General features: G+C 41.0%; 1 protein-coding gene across 3 annotated transcripts in view; it reads right to left on the minus strand.

Annotated features, from left to right (window-relative positions):
• RUNX1T1 (RUNX1 translocation partner 1) overlaps positions 1-2217 on the minus strand; it is a 184738-nt gene extending 182521 nt beyond the window's left edge. For all 3 annotated transcript variants that reach the window (XM_019527918.1, XM_019527915.1, XM_019527922.1), the window contains exon 1: positions 416-2217. In XM_019527918.1, the coding sequence (XP_019383463.1) occupies positions 416-443 (28 nt within the window). In that variant the 5' untranslated portion in view covers positions 444-2217. The remainder of the gene's footprint in view (positions 1-415) is intronic.
• Positions 2218-14349: the final 12132 nt, after the last annotated feature.

The following is a 14349-nucleotide window of genomic DNA, read 5'->3' on the forward strand; positions in this document are numbered from 1 at the left end:
ATGCTGCCAGCACGACATCATCCCAGGATTGGGGGGGGGGGAGAAAAACAAGTCACCAGAAGGATGCCAGATCACGCTGGCGAGGCCCTGTGATCCGGGGAAAGAAAGGGGGGTGGGGAGCAAATCCTAAATGGAGACAGGGCCACTGGGATCCGGCAGATGAGAAGAGCATTTGCTTTCTAAGCTGCTTTCCCTGCGAAACCGGCTGTTTGTTTGTTCTTTGCTTTTGCCCTTTGAGCAATGCTGAGTGCAGAGCCGCCTCCCCAGCCCGGCACCGTGCCCGCAGCAGCCCCGCTCCCCGCGGCTCCGGTTCAGCCACGAGCCCCTTTAGCTACAACCATCCTCCAGGACTAAGAGAGGGGGATCCAGCCTCCCTAGCCCGCCCCGGGGCTCCCGTCCCCTCCTCAGTACTTACACTGAAAAGGACCGGAGATTCCCACCATTCGCCACAGGCTGTGAGCTGCAAATAAAAGTTCCCGTCCTCCTCGGGGGAGACCCGACAGCCCAGGCTGCTGGAGGGGAAAGGGAGTGGGAGAGGGGAGAGGCAGTGCAAGGCAGCTTCCCTTCCCAGTCCAGATGATCCAAGTCAACACGAGGCGAGGAGGAACTCCAGCTGCTGGGAAAGGAGGATCAATGCAAGAGAGACGACTTGTTCCAAGAGAAAGGAGAAGAACCAAAAATAAAGCAAAGTCTCCAAGTAGGGATACTGAATGCCCAGGTCCTTTGCTGCTGCTGCAGACAAATGTGGTCTGGAGTCCAGAGAAGGGGTAGTGTCAGGAGTGGTGTTGCTGTGTCTCTCTCTAAGAAGGCGATGCATAGATTTGCAGGGCTGCCTTGTCTCTGCCTTGGAAAAGAAGCTCCATGCAGTGTCTGTGCAGATCCGCCCGCAGAAAGACTCCGCTGCGCCTGTGTCTCCCTCTGCTACCAGCCACCTCTCAAGTCAAACAGCATACTGCAAGCAGCCGGCCCGGCTCCGCTACCCAGGTGCAGGGGGGGAGGGCTTAAAGCAGTGGGAGGTGATAGAGGTAGGAGACATCTGTGTCGTGAGGAGGTTAGTGGGGGTCAAGTATATGTTAACAATAGGCAAGCACAGTCCCTCTTGGGCAGTCTGCCTACTCTTTCTTTCTCTCTCTCTCTCTTTTACTGGGTGGACATGTAACTTGCTCCCTAATGATGCCTTCCCAAGGCTGCCTGCTTTAAGAGTCCAGACTGCCCTGCAGTAACCCAAGACAAACACTTTCCCTAGCCATCTGGAGAGCTCCTGGCTTCTCTGCCTGTATCTCATCACTGTCTGAAGAGACAGCACTGCTAGAAATCAAGCCACTCTCAGATCTACTCTCTAATCCCCTTCTGTTAGCTGATTTTTCAGTCAGACTATTTGCTTTCGCATTAGATAATAGCCTTAGAGAAAACAATTATCATTTTCTTTTTTCTTTTGTTTTCACTCTTTCCAGAGTACAGTATCCAGGAAGGCCCCTCTTTCTTTTTTAAGAAAGACATAGTCTTTCATGTCTTTCAAAATCCATGTGCAATTTCATACTTTCTAGAAAGGGGCATTCTGGATTCATCTAAGAGTAAAAACAGAATCACAGCCACCTCAAAAGTGAAGATGCTTTACAATAATCTAAACTTAAGCAATACTAAATGTAGAAGTCAAATGTTGGATAAGCATTTAAAACAAGTCTTCTGTAGACTTTCTGACAAAGAAAGAACTCCACTTTTAACTTCCTGTAAGACAATATCATAGTCAATCACTCAAGCTACACAATACTTTTGATTTTGGTCTCATTTTGACACTTTTTGTACTGTATTATCCCAACTGCATGTATGCCTGTGATCCAAATCAGTACAAAAACAACATCCTTTTGAAATACTGAACACACATGCATATTTCAAAGGGGGGAAAAAAAGGAAATCTCATAGCTACCATACAGGCTGGGAAAGTTTCAACAATTCCAATTTAAACTTTGTTGCAAAAAATTCTGTAAGTTTAATTTAACTTTCCTAAAACATCTAATGTTAAGTCTTTACTTAACTAAGGTGTCAACCACTAGTAGAATGGCATGTCAGTGTTCAGTATTTGCCACCGTATCCAAAAACTATTTCCCTGATCTTGCAAGTAGGTCTGTGCTTAATTCTAAATATATATGGCAAGTCCACTGAAGTCATTATAACTATGTGCCTACTTAAAAATAAGCATATACATTTTCAAAATTGGAACCAATGAATAACGTGTGTCCACATCTGTTATTTCCTTTTAAAAATTCATATATTTATAAAATATCTTCAGAGTGGGGATAATCCTGACCTTTTTACAGCTATTAAGAGGCCAGGGTAATGAACAGCTTAATATCTGATAACATGGGATTAGATTTTATCTGAACATTTCATTGAAATAAATTAAGATTCCTGGAACATAAGTTATCACACATTTTTGTCCACTATTACTTTAGTTTATACAACTTATTAAATGGTTAAAATCTATCACTGTTTTCTAAATTAAAAACCATCATTTACTGCAAACAGCTGAAGAATCAGAACAGGTGTTCACAGAATCTTCCAGTGCCTGTCTATATTTTAAAGCTATCTAAAAGCAGAAAATATTAAATACCGTAATGTACAGCAAACAGTACTATTCTGCATGTCTGTTTACAGGTATTAACTGAACTTCAAAATATTTGTCATATAAGTATCCACATCTTGCTTCACTGTAAAAGGGGCAGCAGGTAGTTTAAGCGACTTGCCGAAGGTCACAAATCAAGTCTGTTGCAGAGTCAAAAATTTAACTTACAAGTCCTTATTTCCACTTCTTTGCTTTAAAAGATAATTATAAGTCCTCCCTGTCAATCTGCATGCACATTCAGATCAAAAGAGCATTTAGGTACTGTCTTCTAAAATAAGGAAAGAAACATCATCTTTTGGAGAAAGCAGCTACATAGTAAGTCTGTAATCTCCTTCCAACTCTACAGCAACTACTTTAGTGACTTTGGTTCAAAACATGAGCACTATAAAGCTTATAGGCTTCCCTTTCTGCTTTGTAAAATGAAGACAAAACAGATTAAAAACATATACAATAACATTTATTGAGGAATACTCACATAAAGGAACACCCCATTCAGATAGCCAAGTTTGGTAAAAGTAGATGCATGTAAACTAGTTCAGGGCGACCATGGTACCTTCTTAAGAGGTGTGTGGGAACAATTCATCAATGTGATTGTCAAAAGCTTATAAAGTATTATTAATATATGGTGAAGTTAATCACCAAAGAATGATCTCTTCCATACTTTTACTGTCACAACAGTCACTTTTAACATACCCTTTGCAGAAAAAGGTACTTTTTTAATAATGGAAAGATAAATGTTTTATTTGAAAGAATAATTCATATTTCAGAAAAAAAAACCCAGAGTGAATTCTCTTAGTAGACACTGCAAATATTGAAGCAGGTGAGTTATTTTACACCAAAAGGTTTTGCTACACAAGCCAAAGTGCAAATGGCATATCTTATTCAATTCATATGAAGGATTTAAAGTGTGGATTACCATGTAATATTATGCTAGAGAAAAATATGTAGAAGTACAGTAGCACATGGAAGCCAAACTGTGAAATACCATGTTAGTATTACTGTATGACTGCTTTTTGAACATACATAAATTGATCATATGCTTACAGATACATATAATTTACTTTTTTCAAAGTTTAGTTATCTTCTGAATAATCCACATGAGAGCACTGATAAGCTCAGAAGAGAGATTTTATGTCAATGTGCTCACCCATCAATATAGCTATCTAGTACTGTTTAAAATAGAAACAACTGCTCCTTCCAGTAAACCAAAATACTTTGGCCAAGCTTAGCTAATTTAAAACAAAAAGCCAAGAGTTAAGACCGTAATGTACTGTACCATGTAATTTCTTCTCAAATAATTGTCCATGAACAATGTTTTGAACTGGTGTAGACCACTGATGGATTCATTTCTTCAGTACAGGGCACTTTACTTCAAAAGGAGTCAGTTCAGTTCCCCCTAAATTCAGGAGAATTGTGACATTAATATCAGTGGGAGTTAGACTGGGCTCAAAGTGTATGTATCCTGGGTTACTATAGATGCTGTGACAAGTACTCATTTTGATTGAGTAACGTAGTAATGCTCATGTAAAACTAAATAGTCAGATAGATTGTAAAACTAGACTCTTGATAGCTTTAATTTATGAACCTTTTCCTTAACCACATTTTTCAATTTTTTCTCTAATTTACAAATGTATTTTACATGTTAGCGCAGGCCACACTTCATTTTCATTTCATTCAGCACTCCTGCTTTGTGTAGGTCATTCATTCCAAAGGATTACAGTGATAGGGGGACAGTTACATTATTCACAGTTATTTTATATGTATTTTATTTGGAAAATCCTACATAACCTATTCAGAACACAGGTTAAATCCTGCCTTGACCAGTGAATACAAATGAAGTTAAAATATTTTTCAGTTTACCCTGGGCTGCACAAATCCTGCCAGCTGTGCCAGATTCAATGAGGAGGGCTGACCAGAGGCAAAGGGGATGGATGAATTGTTGAATGTGTTTTGCTGCTCCACTGAACAGGGGTAACGGACACCCTGATTGATGCTCATTGATGAAAGCAGAAGAAGAGCATTAGCTGGATAACACCCTCCTAATCTGCAAAGCTTGTCCACTAGGTGATGTATGTACTGTGAGCTAACACGTTACCTGCCTGTCTCTATTTGTATTATTATTTGCTATTTACTTCTAGCAGTGCCTGAAATGCATTAGGCACATTCCAAACATAAGATAACATGCTATCTAGCCCTAGGGCTAGGGACAGACATTACACATAAACCAGTTTAAGTGATCAGAAACTGATTTAAACCTGTAACAGAATAGACATTCAGTGCACATAAACCAGTCTCAAAACCGGTTTGAGATACAAACCTCTGTGAGTGTGGACCTGCAGGCGCTCTGTGCTCCCACTGCCCCTCTGGAGGAAGGAGGAGGAGGGGGAAAAGTTCCCCCAGCATGGAACAGAGTCTCCCCCTGCCCAGGTGGGGAGGAGTATGAACAATTGCTACCACCTTAGATGGGGGGGGGAAGTGCCCCCCCCAGTGACCAGTCAGCGACTGTGGGGGGGCTCCCCCTACAGTCAATAGCGCCAACTGGGAAGTGGCAGCGGTGCTCCCGGAAGTGGCCGCGGCATTTCATCCAGCGCTCCCACTCCCTGGCTGACGCTTGCAGGGGGGGCACTGGCGCTCCCGCCTGCCACCACTGCCCGTTGCCTAAGTGGGGAGCTCAGTGTCAGGGTTGCACATACACCCCTATGTACCCCGTACACGCCCCCACTGGAGAGGAGTGGGGGGAAGAGTCCTCCTCTGGGGCTGGGCACCATCCCGTAGAGACCCCTCTCCCCACCCCACAGCAGTGGGGGAGAAGCAGAGGGAAATGTCCCCCTCTAGGACAAGGCAGCCTCACAGAGCCCCACTCCCCACCCCACCATGAGGGGAGGAGGAGGTGGGAGAAGAGCCCACTCAGCATCAAAGAGGGCCCCCCTCCCAGCCCCACAGCAGTCGGGGAGAGTGAGGAGGAGGAAGAGTTTCCCTCTGGGGCCAGGGAGCCCTGTGTGCTCAGATTGCTCCCAGCTGTCAGGGGGCCACAGGAGTTGGCCTGCAGGAGTTGGCCATACCCCCCGCCTCCTCAGCTTTGCTTCCCTGTGGAGAGGAGGGCTGCTTTAGTGCCCCCGGGGCTTCTGGCTTGAGCCACTGCAGGCATTCACTTGCAAACCAGTTCATTATCTGGAGGTTAGACTAACCTGCAACGACTGAATCGATTCAGGCTTTTTGAATGTCTGTCCCTAGCCTAGGAGTTTACGAGCTCCACTGATGTGCATATCCACACCTGCTTTCCTTCTTGCATACATGGGAAGGTAGTAGACTTGTGAGTTTGTGTAGTGAATTTTTCTGAGTTATGTATTAAGTAGAATGTCTATCCAAGGACATGTCTGCATTCCTTTTAGCATCACAGCAATATTAATATGTTTACACAACACCTTTAATATGAAAGATTTCAAACATTTTGTAGACTATGTATTCACTACATATTGTAGTGAAACCCTCAAATGATAACAAATACATCACACAGTAATGGGGGTTGGACTATTTTGGTTATGATCACATAGACATATCTTAGTTATTGCTAAACATGCTCTGTGCATGATGGTATGATGCTATTATTCATTTATTTTTGCAAATAAGACTTTTTTTTATTTATAAACCTTTTAAAGGAGGAAACAGCCTACTGATTAAACAAGATAATGTAATGCAATACGAGAGAGAAAAATTGTTATGAAAACTTATCCTTCACAAGGAAGAAAAAAAGTCCTTCCTGATTTAATCCATTCTGATATGTTTTATTTGTATATACCCAGCACAATACAAATATTTTTCTACATTATTAAAAAACAAAATTAGTGGATCATAATGTAACATTAGAAAGTAACTTCTCTTCAGACAAATGTAAAAACATCAATATGGAAATAATAAATTTGGTTTCCATCAATGTCAAAGAACAGGAAACATTTTGCTGTTGAGGTTCCTGGAAGCAATAAGTACTGTATTAACTGCCACATAACACACACACACACTCACACAGGATACCTCTCCTAACAAGGGGAAACCGTTGCCCTGACACACAACATGCATACAGTTCCTTAACTTCCCACCTGCTGGGCAGCCACCTGCAATAAACAATAGTGGCCTATTATCAGATAGTAATAAAATAAGCGGTCACAAAGCTGTTTACCTAAACATGGCTCCAAGTCCCTCAAAAGCTGAGCCGCAGGCAAGGGAATTACTGCCTCCTAGTCAAAGGGCTGAGCTCTCTCATGACAAGCTCAGAAGGCCAACAATAACACCTCCAGAGCATTCTCATTTTAAATATGCCTACTGCTTAACCAGATACAGCAACCATCTGCAATATATGTAGCTGAGTACAGCTACTGTAAAGTAATGGATCCAAGGTGTGCAATCTGTTCCATGTTTCCCTTAGTATATACACTTTCCCACTATTATGTCTCCTGGAAGGTATAGTGACATTTTGTATATGGAAAGATAACAACAAAACCCTCATCTCTTTTGTAATTGCTTGTTGTCATGACCTTATTCCAGTTACATACTAGTTTAAATTGGGAATATAACTCAGTGCTTTGCTGCTGGCTGGAACCAACCAACACAATGCCAATACACAAGTTGAGAATTTGGTGCATTTAGATTTCATAAAGTAACTACCCATAGCGATGCCCTTTTTTGGTATCAGAACTCCACTTTTCCAACAGTAAATAAAAAAACAAATTGGTCTAGCTGGGAACTCTATTAAAAACATGAACTTGGTATGATGTAATTGAAACCATATTTTCCATCCTTCCCAAACTACTATTTAATTTAGGTTGCTGCTAAAATAAACAAAGATATATTTTAATTGCAATTCTCTGTACAAGATCTTTAAAATTAATATTTCTTAAAGATATTTTGCATTTTTGTGATTACTTTTCCAGATACAAAGACATATTTATTATAAAATCCTTCACTTATTTCCATAAATATTCCAGAAACCTCTTAGAGGTTTTTGGTATGCCAGTTTCTGTAAAACTATTCTTACTGCTTAATATAAATGTGCATGTTATAACTATCTGTATATAATTTGGCATTTTTTCTATGGGTATAACATACATTTATGCTCAAAACACTTCAAAATATGAATATTTTTTCAAATATCAAGTCATAATAGCTACACTACATAAAAACATTTAAAACAAATTCTAGGTATCTGATTAAAAATAGCAAGTGCTGTAATAGGCAACTCTGATGTTTTAATGTTTCAGACCACAGAGTGGAAAACTCAGCTAGATAATGGAGTCTGATACTACTCCATTTACTGGCCTTTTTTTAAAATGTGGTTTATTTTTAGAATAAAACTGATGAAATCTAGTTTGCCCTGGAATTGTTATTTGCAGATCAATAGCAACTTAAAATGTTCTCTCATATGCACATCATTACTGGGAGGATGCTTTTGTACATTAGTCACTTATTACTTCTGCTTCCAGACAAATAGGAAAAGTAGAAGTAATGAAAAAATGATGGCTCATAGAAGACAGAATAAAATTTCCTTTTACTGTCTGTGATTATATGCCTCTGTTAGTTGCTATCGTTAGTTCTTTTTTTTTTTAGTGGGACTTCATAAAACAGGTGAAGTAAAGCACAAAAATGTTTGAAAGAATTAAACACAGCTTAAGGGATACTACTTACGGAATGAAAATAAATACTGACTTCAATACTGCTTTACATTTTCTGAGTATATAAAATAGTGTATGAGAGAGTAGTTTAACAAGGCTCATTAATTAAATGGGTTAAAAACATAAAGATTTGACATTCTCACACCTTTATTCAAATTAAGTAACATTTTTTTCTGAGAATAATCCCACTATAATCTTAGACGAAGGTGTAAAAGAATGTGTCAAAGTCTTTTTCACTCTCCCCTCATAAAATAATCCGTTGTTTATTTATGTTCAATTCAATTAAATTTGGCCATTGACTTAACTGGGGTGGGATCAGACAAACAACGCAAAGATTTTACTGATAAAATATTTACTATTTCCAAATAATGATATACATTTTTAGCTCAAACACCTTTCCTTCTGCACACCCATTTTAACCTTTAGCAAGATTCATACATTTTGTAAAATGCTGTGTTCATTTCCTGCAAGTCATAAACAAAATAAGTCAAATTTATATTGCATTTTAAAGGGTTCAGAAGCAAATGCTATATTCTTTGTAAAATGAACATATCATAACACAGAAAGGATTAGTTGCCTACTTAGACTTCATGCTTGCTCTCTGTCAGTTGATTAAATGAGTATTAACTCTGTCGCTAAGTTATACAAGGGTTTCAATAAAAGATGAGTATTGAGCTGCTCTGATCACTCTATAAGAGGTGCACTGAGCTGTCACATGGAAAGTCTAGGTTTTGAACAGATATTGACGCTCACTTTTCAAGCTATGTAGGTTATACGCACATGTTCATTTGGAGCACAACAGCACTTTGTAGCACAACAAAACGAGGACTTTGGAGACACCACATGCAGAGCCCTGTGGCTGGAACACTACGAAGTTCCTGCTAAGGTGTGCTCTTTAGCCAGGGGGTGACAGCTGCTTGGTATGTCTGAAAGCTTCTACAGCAATAATTGACCAGGCCATCTCCCCTGCCCAAACAGCCGTTGCCAATGGGGCTCAAACCCGATCAGCTGTTACCATTGCCTTAGCCCGGTCATCTGTTTACTGTTAAAATAAAATAAAGTTATTCTGCTCCTCTTTCTAACTCATGACAGAGTTTCTGCCTAGAACTTTCCCAGTTTTACATGTTTGGCTTCTTTTATCTGTTTTGAAGAAAGAATGCATGTCTTCTTGCATAGTGCCTTCCCCTTTGTTAACATACGGACGATTTTTTAAAGAATTGGAATTTAACAACAAATTAGACAGCTGCATTCATCCTAAACTTCACTTGCTTTCTAGGTCAGTTCACGTTGGCTTTCAGACTTTTTCACAAAGTTAGGTCACTAAGATTCAGCAGGTTTAAGGGTTTTCAACTAGGTCATCTCCTTCATTGGATTAGTGTCAGCTACCTCAGATTTTAGAGTACAGTTACAATCAGTTAAAACAGCTTGTAGTGCCAAATATTCTTTCCCTTCCAGCTCTTTCAGGATAGGGTCTCCTCTTCTAAAACAGGAGTCAAGCTTGGGCTTCATTCCAGTAGTTAAAGGAAAAGCCTAAGAATTCTTAGATGTAGCTTTTCTCAGCCTTACATCTTTTAAATAGGACCACTTAGGATGGAGATTTATGTCCAAACCTGGCTACATTGATCTGTTGACTCATAAGCTTGAACTGGGCTTGCTCCAGTGACTATTGGAGGTTGTCTTATTGCTCAGGCAAACTAATATGTTGTTTCTGCCATTGCTGTTGAATTCTCTTAGCAGTCCATACTGCTGTTTTTAATTCCCTTGTCAGTCAGAGGACTGGAAGTAATATGCCTGCTGCATAATGCCTTATGAGATGTTCTTTGAATTGTGTCTTTCTGGTCACCATGTTAGATTTATGCTTCTACCTTGTGTTTTTGGACATGTCCTACTTAAGACCACACTGACACTCAAGGCTTTTCCTCAAGAGGTAGTTAGGTGTCAGTGTTCCCTTGCATCTTACTTAAAATAATTAGGAGACTGATAAAAGTACCATAGGTACTCAGGTCTTCAGCTTCAGAAGAACTCACTGATTATTGCAAAGCCTGGATATAGATCCTTTGATATGCAAGTGGAACAACATATTTTTTTAAACAACTCAGATGCAGTTTGCAATTGTACGGCAGCATTTGTGACTAGAGACACAGGTCTGGAAAAGGACTCCTAAGCTATTAAGTAAAGTCTCCTGAGCAATAACAAGGAAGCAGGTGGTTAACAATATTCTCAGAACATTCTAGGAAAAGTTCTGTACTCCATGCTATAGAGGAAAGCACAAACGTATACAGCAAATGCCAAGGGAAATATTCCACCACATTCCAAATTTGGTGTTCCATGTGACCCTGAATGGAAAAGCAACACACTTCAGCCACAGCCCTCTCAGTTTTCCAAGTACCTGCAGGAATATCAGAATTTCCCAATCAGCCCCCACCAGGCTTTAATTCTGGCCAACATCCCAATGCTTCAAAGAAAAACACCCCCTGCCGTGCTTTTATAGGCAACCATAATAGGTCCTTAAGTATGGGGCTCATAGGATCATAGAAAATTAGGGTTGGAAGGGACCTCAGGAGGTCTTCTAGTCCAACCCCTTGCTCAAAGCAGGACCGCCCCCAACTAGATTAATCCAGCCAAAACTTTGTCTATCCGGGTCTTAAAAACCTTGAAAGATGAGGAGTCTACAACCTCTCTGTATAACCTGTTTGAGTGTTTTACTACCTTCCTAGTGAGAAAATTCTTGCTACTATCTAGCTTAAACTTCCCTTGCTGCAACTTGAGACCATTGCTTCTTGTTCTGTCATCTATCACCACTGAGAACAGTCTAGCTCCATCCTCTTTGGAACCACCCTTCAGGTACTTGAAAGTGGCTATTAAATCCCCTCCCAGTCTTCTCTTCTCTAGATTAAATAAGACCAGTTCCCTCAGCCTTTCCTCATAAATCATGTGCTACAACCCCTACACAATTTTTGTTGCCCTCCACTGGACTCTCTCCAATTTGTCCACATCTTTTCTATAGTGGGGGGCCCAAAACTGAACACAGTACTTCAGATGTGGCCTCACCAGTGCTGAATAGAAGAAAATAATCACTTCCCTCAATCTGCTGGCAACAATCCTACAAATACAGCCTGGTATGCTGTTAACCTTCTTGGCAACAAGGGCACACTGTCAGCTCATATTCAGCTTATTGTCCACTGTAACCCCCAGGTCCTTTTCTGCAGAGCGGATGCTCAGCCAGGTGGAGCCCAGCCTGTACTGGTGCAGATTTCAGTGGACAGCAACAAAAATGGTTAGGGGCACATGACTTTTGAGGAGAGGCTGAGGGAACTGGGTTTATTTAGTCTGAAGAAGAGAAGACTGAGAGGGGATTTAATAGTTGCCTGCAACTACCTGAAGAGTGGTTACAAAAAGGATGGAGCTAGACTGTTCTCTGTGGTGGCAGATGCCAGAATAAGAAGCAGTGGGTGCCTATACACATACAGCGTGTCGGAACAGCCTCACTGCAATTACAGACTCAATTAATCAGATCCATGCTAATTAATGCCCCTCCCAACCCCCACTTCTAGAGCATAGATATAAACACCCAATGGTCTCAAGTTGCATCAAAGGAAATTGAAGTTAGATATTAGGAAAAAACCTCTCTTACAAGGAGGGTAATAAAGCACTGGAGCAGGTTACCCAGAGAGGTTGTGGAATCTCCATCCTTGGAGGTTTTTAAGATCTGGCTAGATAAAGTCTTGGTTGAGATGAGACATTTGGGGATGGTCTTGCTTTGAGCAGGGGATTTGACTAGATGATCTCCTGAGTTCCCTTCATCCTTAATTTTCTATGATTCTATGATTCGAAGTTCTTTAGTATGTTCTTGAACCTACTAATACACACTGCTTAACATATAAACACTAGGATTGCCTCAGCCATTTTCACAACTGTATCATGCTAATTATTAGGGCTGTGCAAAGCTTCAGGTGCTGATTCAATTCAGAGGAGATTTGGCCCGATGCACTGGCCAAATCTCTGAAACTGAATTGAATCAGGGAACCAATTAAAAGGTCTGAATCAATTCAAAGCTCTCCAAATTGATTCGGAAAAGATTCAGAGAGCTTTGGTGATTTGGGCAGAACCTGCTGGCTACAGCAGGGAGTTGGATCCTGACTCCGTGCTGGTAAGTAGGGGGCAGGGAAGGGGGAGACCATAGGGAGACCCCTGCCAGGCCCCATACCCTGCCTGCTGTCCCAGGCTTCACTTTATGGCTGCCTCACTTGGCCGTAGCTCACAGTTGTTTAAAAAAAAGCCCGCACTCACTGGCTGCTACCAATTGGGGGGTGATCCCCACTGCCCACACGGGGGGCTTTACCATGAGCCCCCGACCCCTTCCCACTCTCCCAGCCCCCTCCCCCACTATGGCTGCCCTGCCTGCCCCAGCTCCCAGCTCTTTAAAAACAAAAAAACTTGCACTCACCAGCTGCTCCAGTGGCCTCAGGGCTCCTGGAAGAGCCCCCCATGTAGCATGGGGCAGTGGGGATCATCCCCCCCACCAGGCAGGAGCCAGTGAGTTCGGGGGGAGGGGGTTGGTTTTTTTAAAGGGCTAGGAGCTGGGACGAGCAGGGCAGCCAGTGAGAGTGGGTGGGGTATGGGGCCTGTGTGATTCGGAGATTCGGCTGATTTGGCAGCAGCCAAATCTCTGAATCAGATTCAGTCTAAACCATTCGGGACAGTGATTTGAATCACCGAATCGAATCACTGTCCCCCAAATCAGCCAAATCTGAATCTGAAGTGAATACTAGTGCTTCACACAGGCCTACTAGTTATCTATAGTGTATTCAGTCTAAATTCCTGTGGTGATACTGGTTTACCATATAAAATAGTACTCATAATCTTAATAGTCCATCTTGATATGATCTGATTGGTATAACAGGCTTCTCAATAAGGTATCAACCAGCATTCAAAGTGCATCTTTTTCAGTAAGGTAATATGTATCTCTCTCACAGGCACAAATAAACTCTGCTGTCTGAGACCTCTCATTTACATCTTCACTGCTACTTAAGAACCCGAGTATCTTGTGAACTTCACATTAGCAAGGCCCAACAAATAACTTGTCAATATTTTGTGTGCCTGTATGATTGCCAGATATTCTCTCTCGATTGGTTTGTACTTGGTTTTGACATCTGAAAGCGATCTGGAACAGTATGCTACAGGTGTCCAATCATGTCCATGTAATTGGAGTAGCACCCTACCAAGACCATAGCTGTTGGCATCTGCTGAAACAGCTGTAGAGTTAGAAACATAATAAAATGCCAGAACTGGGAATGTAGTCAATAAAGTCTTTCAGTCTGCAAAAGCACACTCCTGTGTTCGATCCCATTTCTGTGCAGTGTCTTTTTAAAGCATTTTATAAAAAGCTTGACCATTTTAATGGCAAGTTAAGTATGAATTTGCTTCAAATGTTATCATGCTGATGAACCAAACTGATTCTGATACCAGTTTTTATATGATGGTATTTCAATTATAGCTTTGATTTTTTTTCTGGATCTGCTTTCACTCTCTTTAGCAACTGCATGCCATGGCTAGCATAGCCTATATGTTTCTCTCAAATTTTTATCCAACAGTTTCAAGTATCTTCAGAATGTGTATTAACCCTTATGTTATAGTTTTTCTCAGATTCGACATCAACTAGGATTTTAGGTAAATAAACCACTACTATCCTTCAGGTTTTGTAAAATCACTTTCAGTGTCCTTTGTAATTTTTTAGAGGCATCTATGATTCCAAACAGGAGATGACAAAAGCAGCATGAATACTGTTATACAAGTTGTTATTTCAGCACTGTCATGGTGAAATAGAATTTGTTAGAATCCATTAGATGCATCAAGTTAAATGAACCTAGATACTGCAACAAGTAACTTGGAGATTACACCTTCCTCAGTCAGAAGAATTTACCTTTTTCTCCTTAATGTTCAACTGGGACTTATTAGGCCTATATCTGTGCTGATATGGATGTGCCCATGTTTCCTCCATAACCAGCACCATAGAGGCATACCAATCTATCACTTCCATTTCGAGCTCTATTACGGTAT

Source organism: Gavialis gangeticus, unplaced genomic scaffold, assembly GCF_001723915.1.
Source record: "Gavialis gangeticus isolate Ggan-Ray unplaced genomic scaffold, GavGan_comp1, whole genome shotgun sequence".
NCBI classification, from domain to species: Eukaryota; Metazoa; Chordata; order Crocodylia; family Gavialidae; genus Gavialis; species Gavialis gangeticus.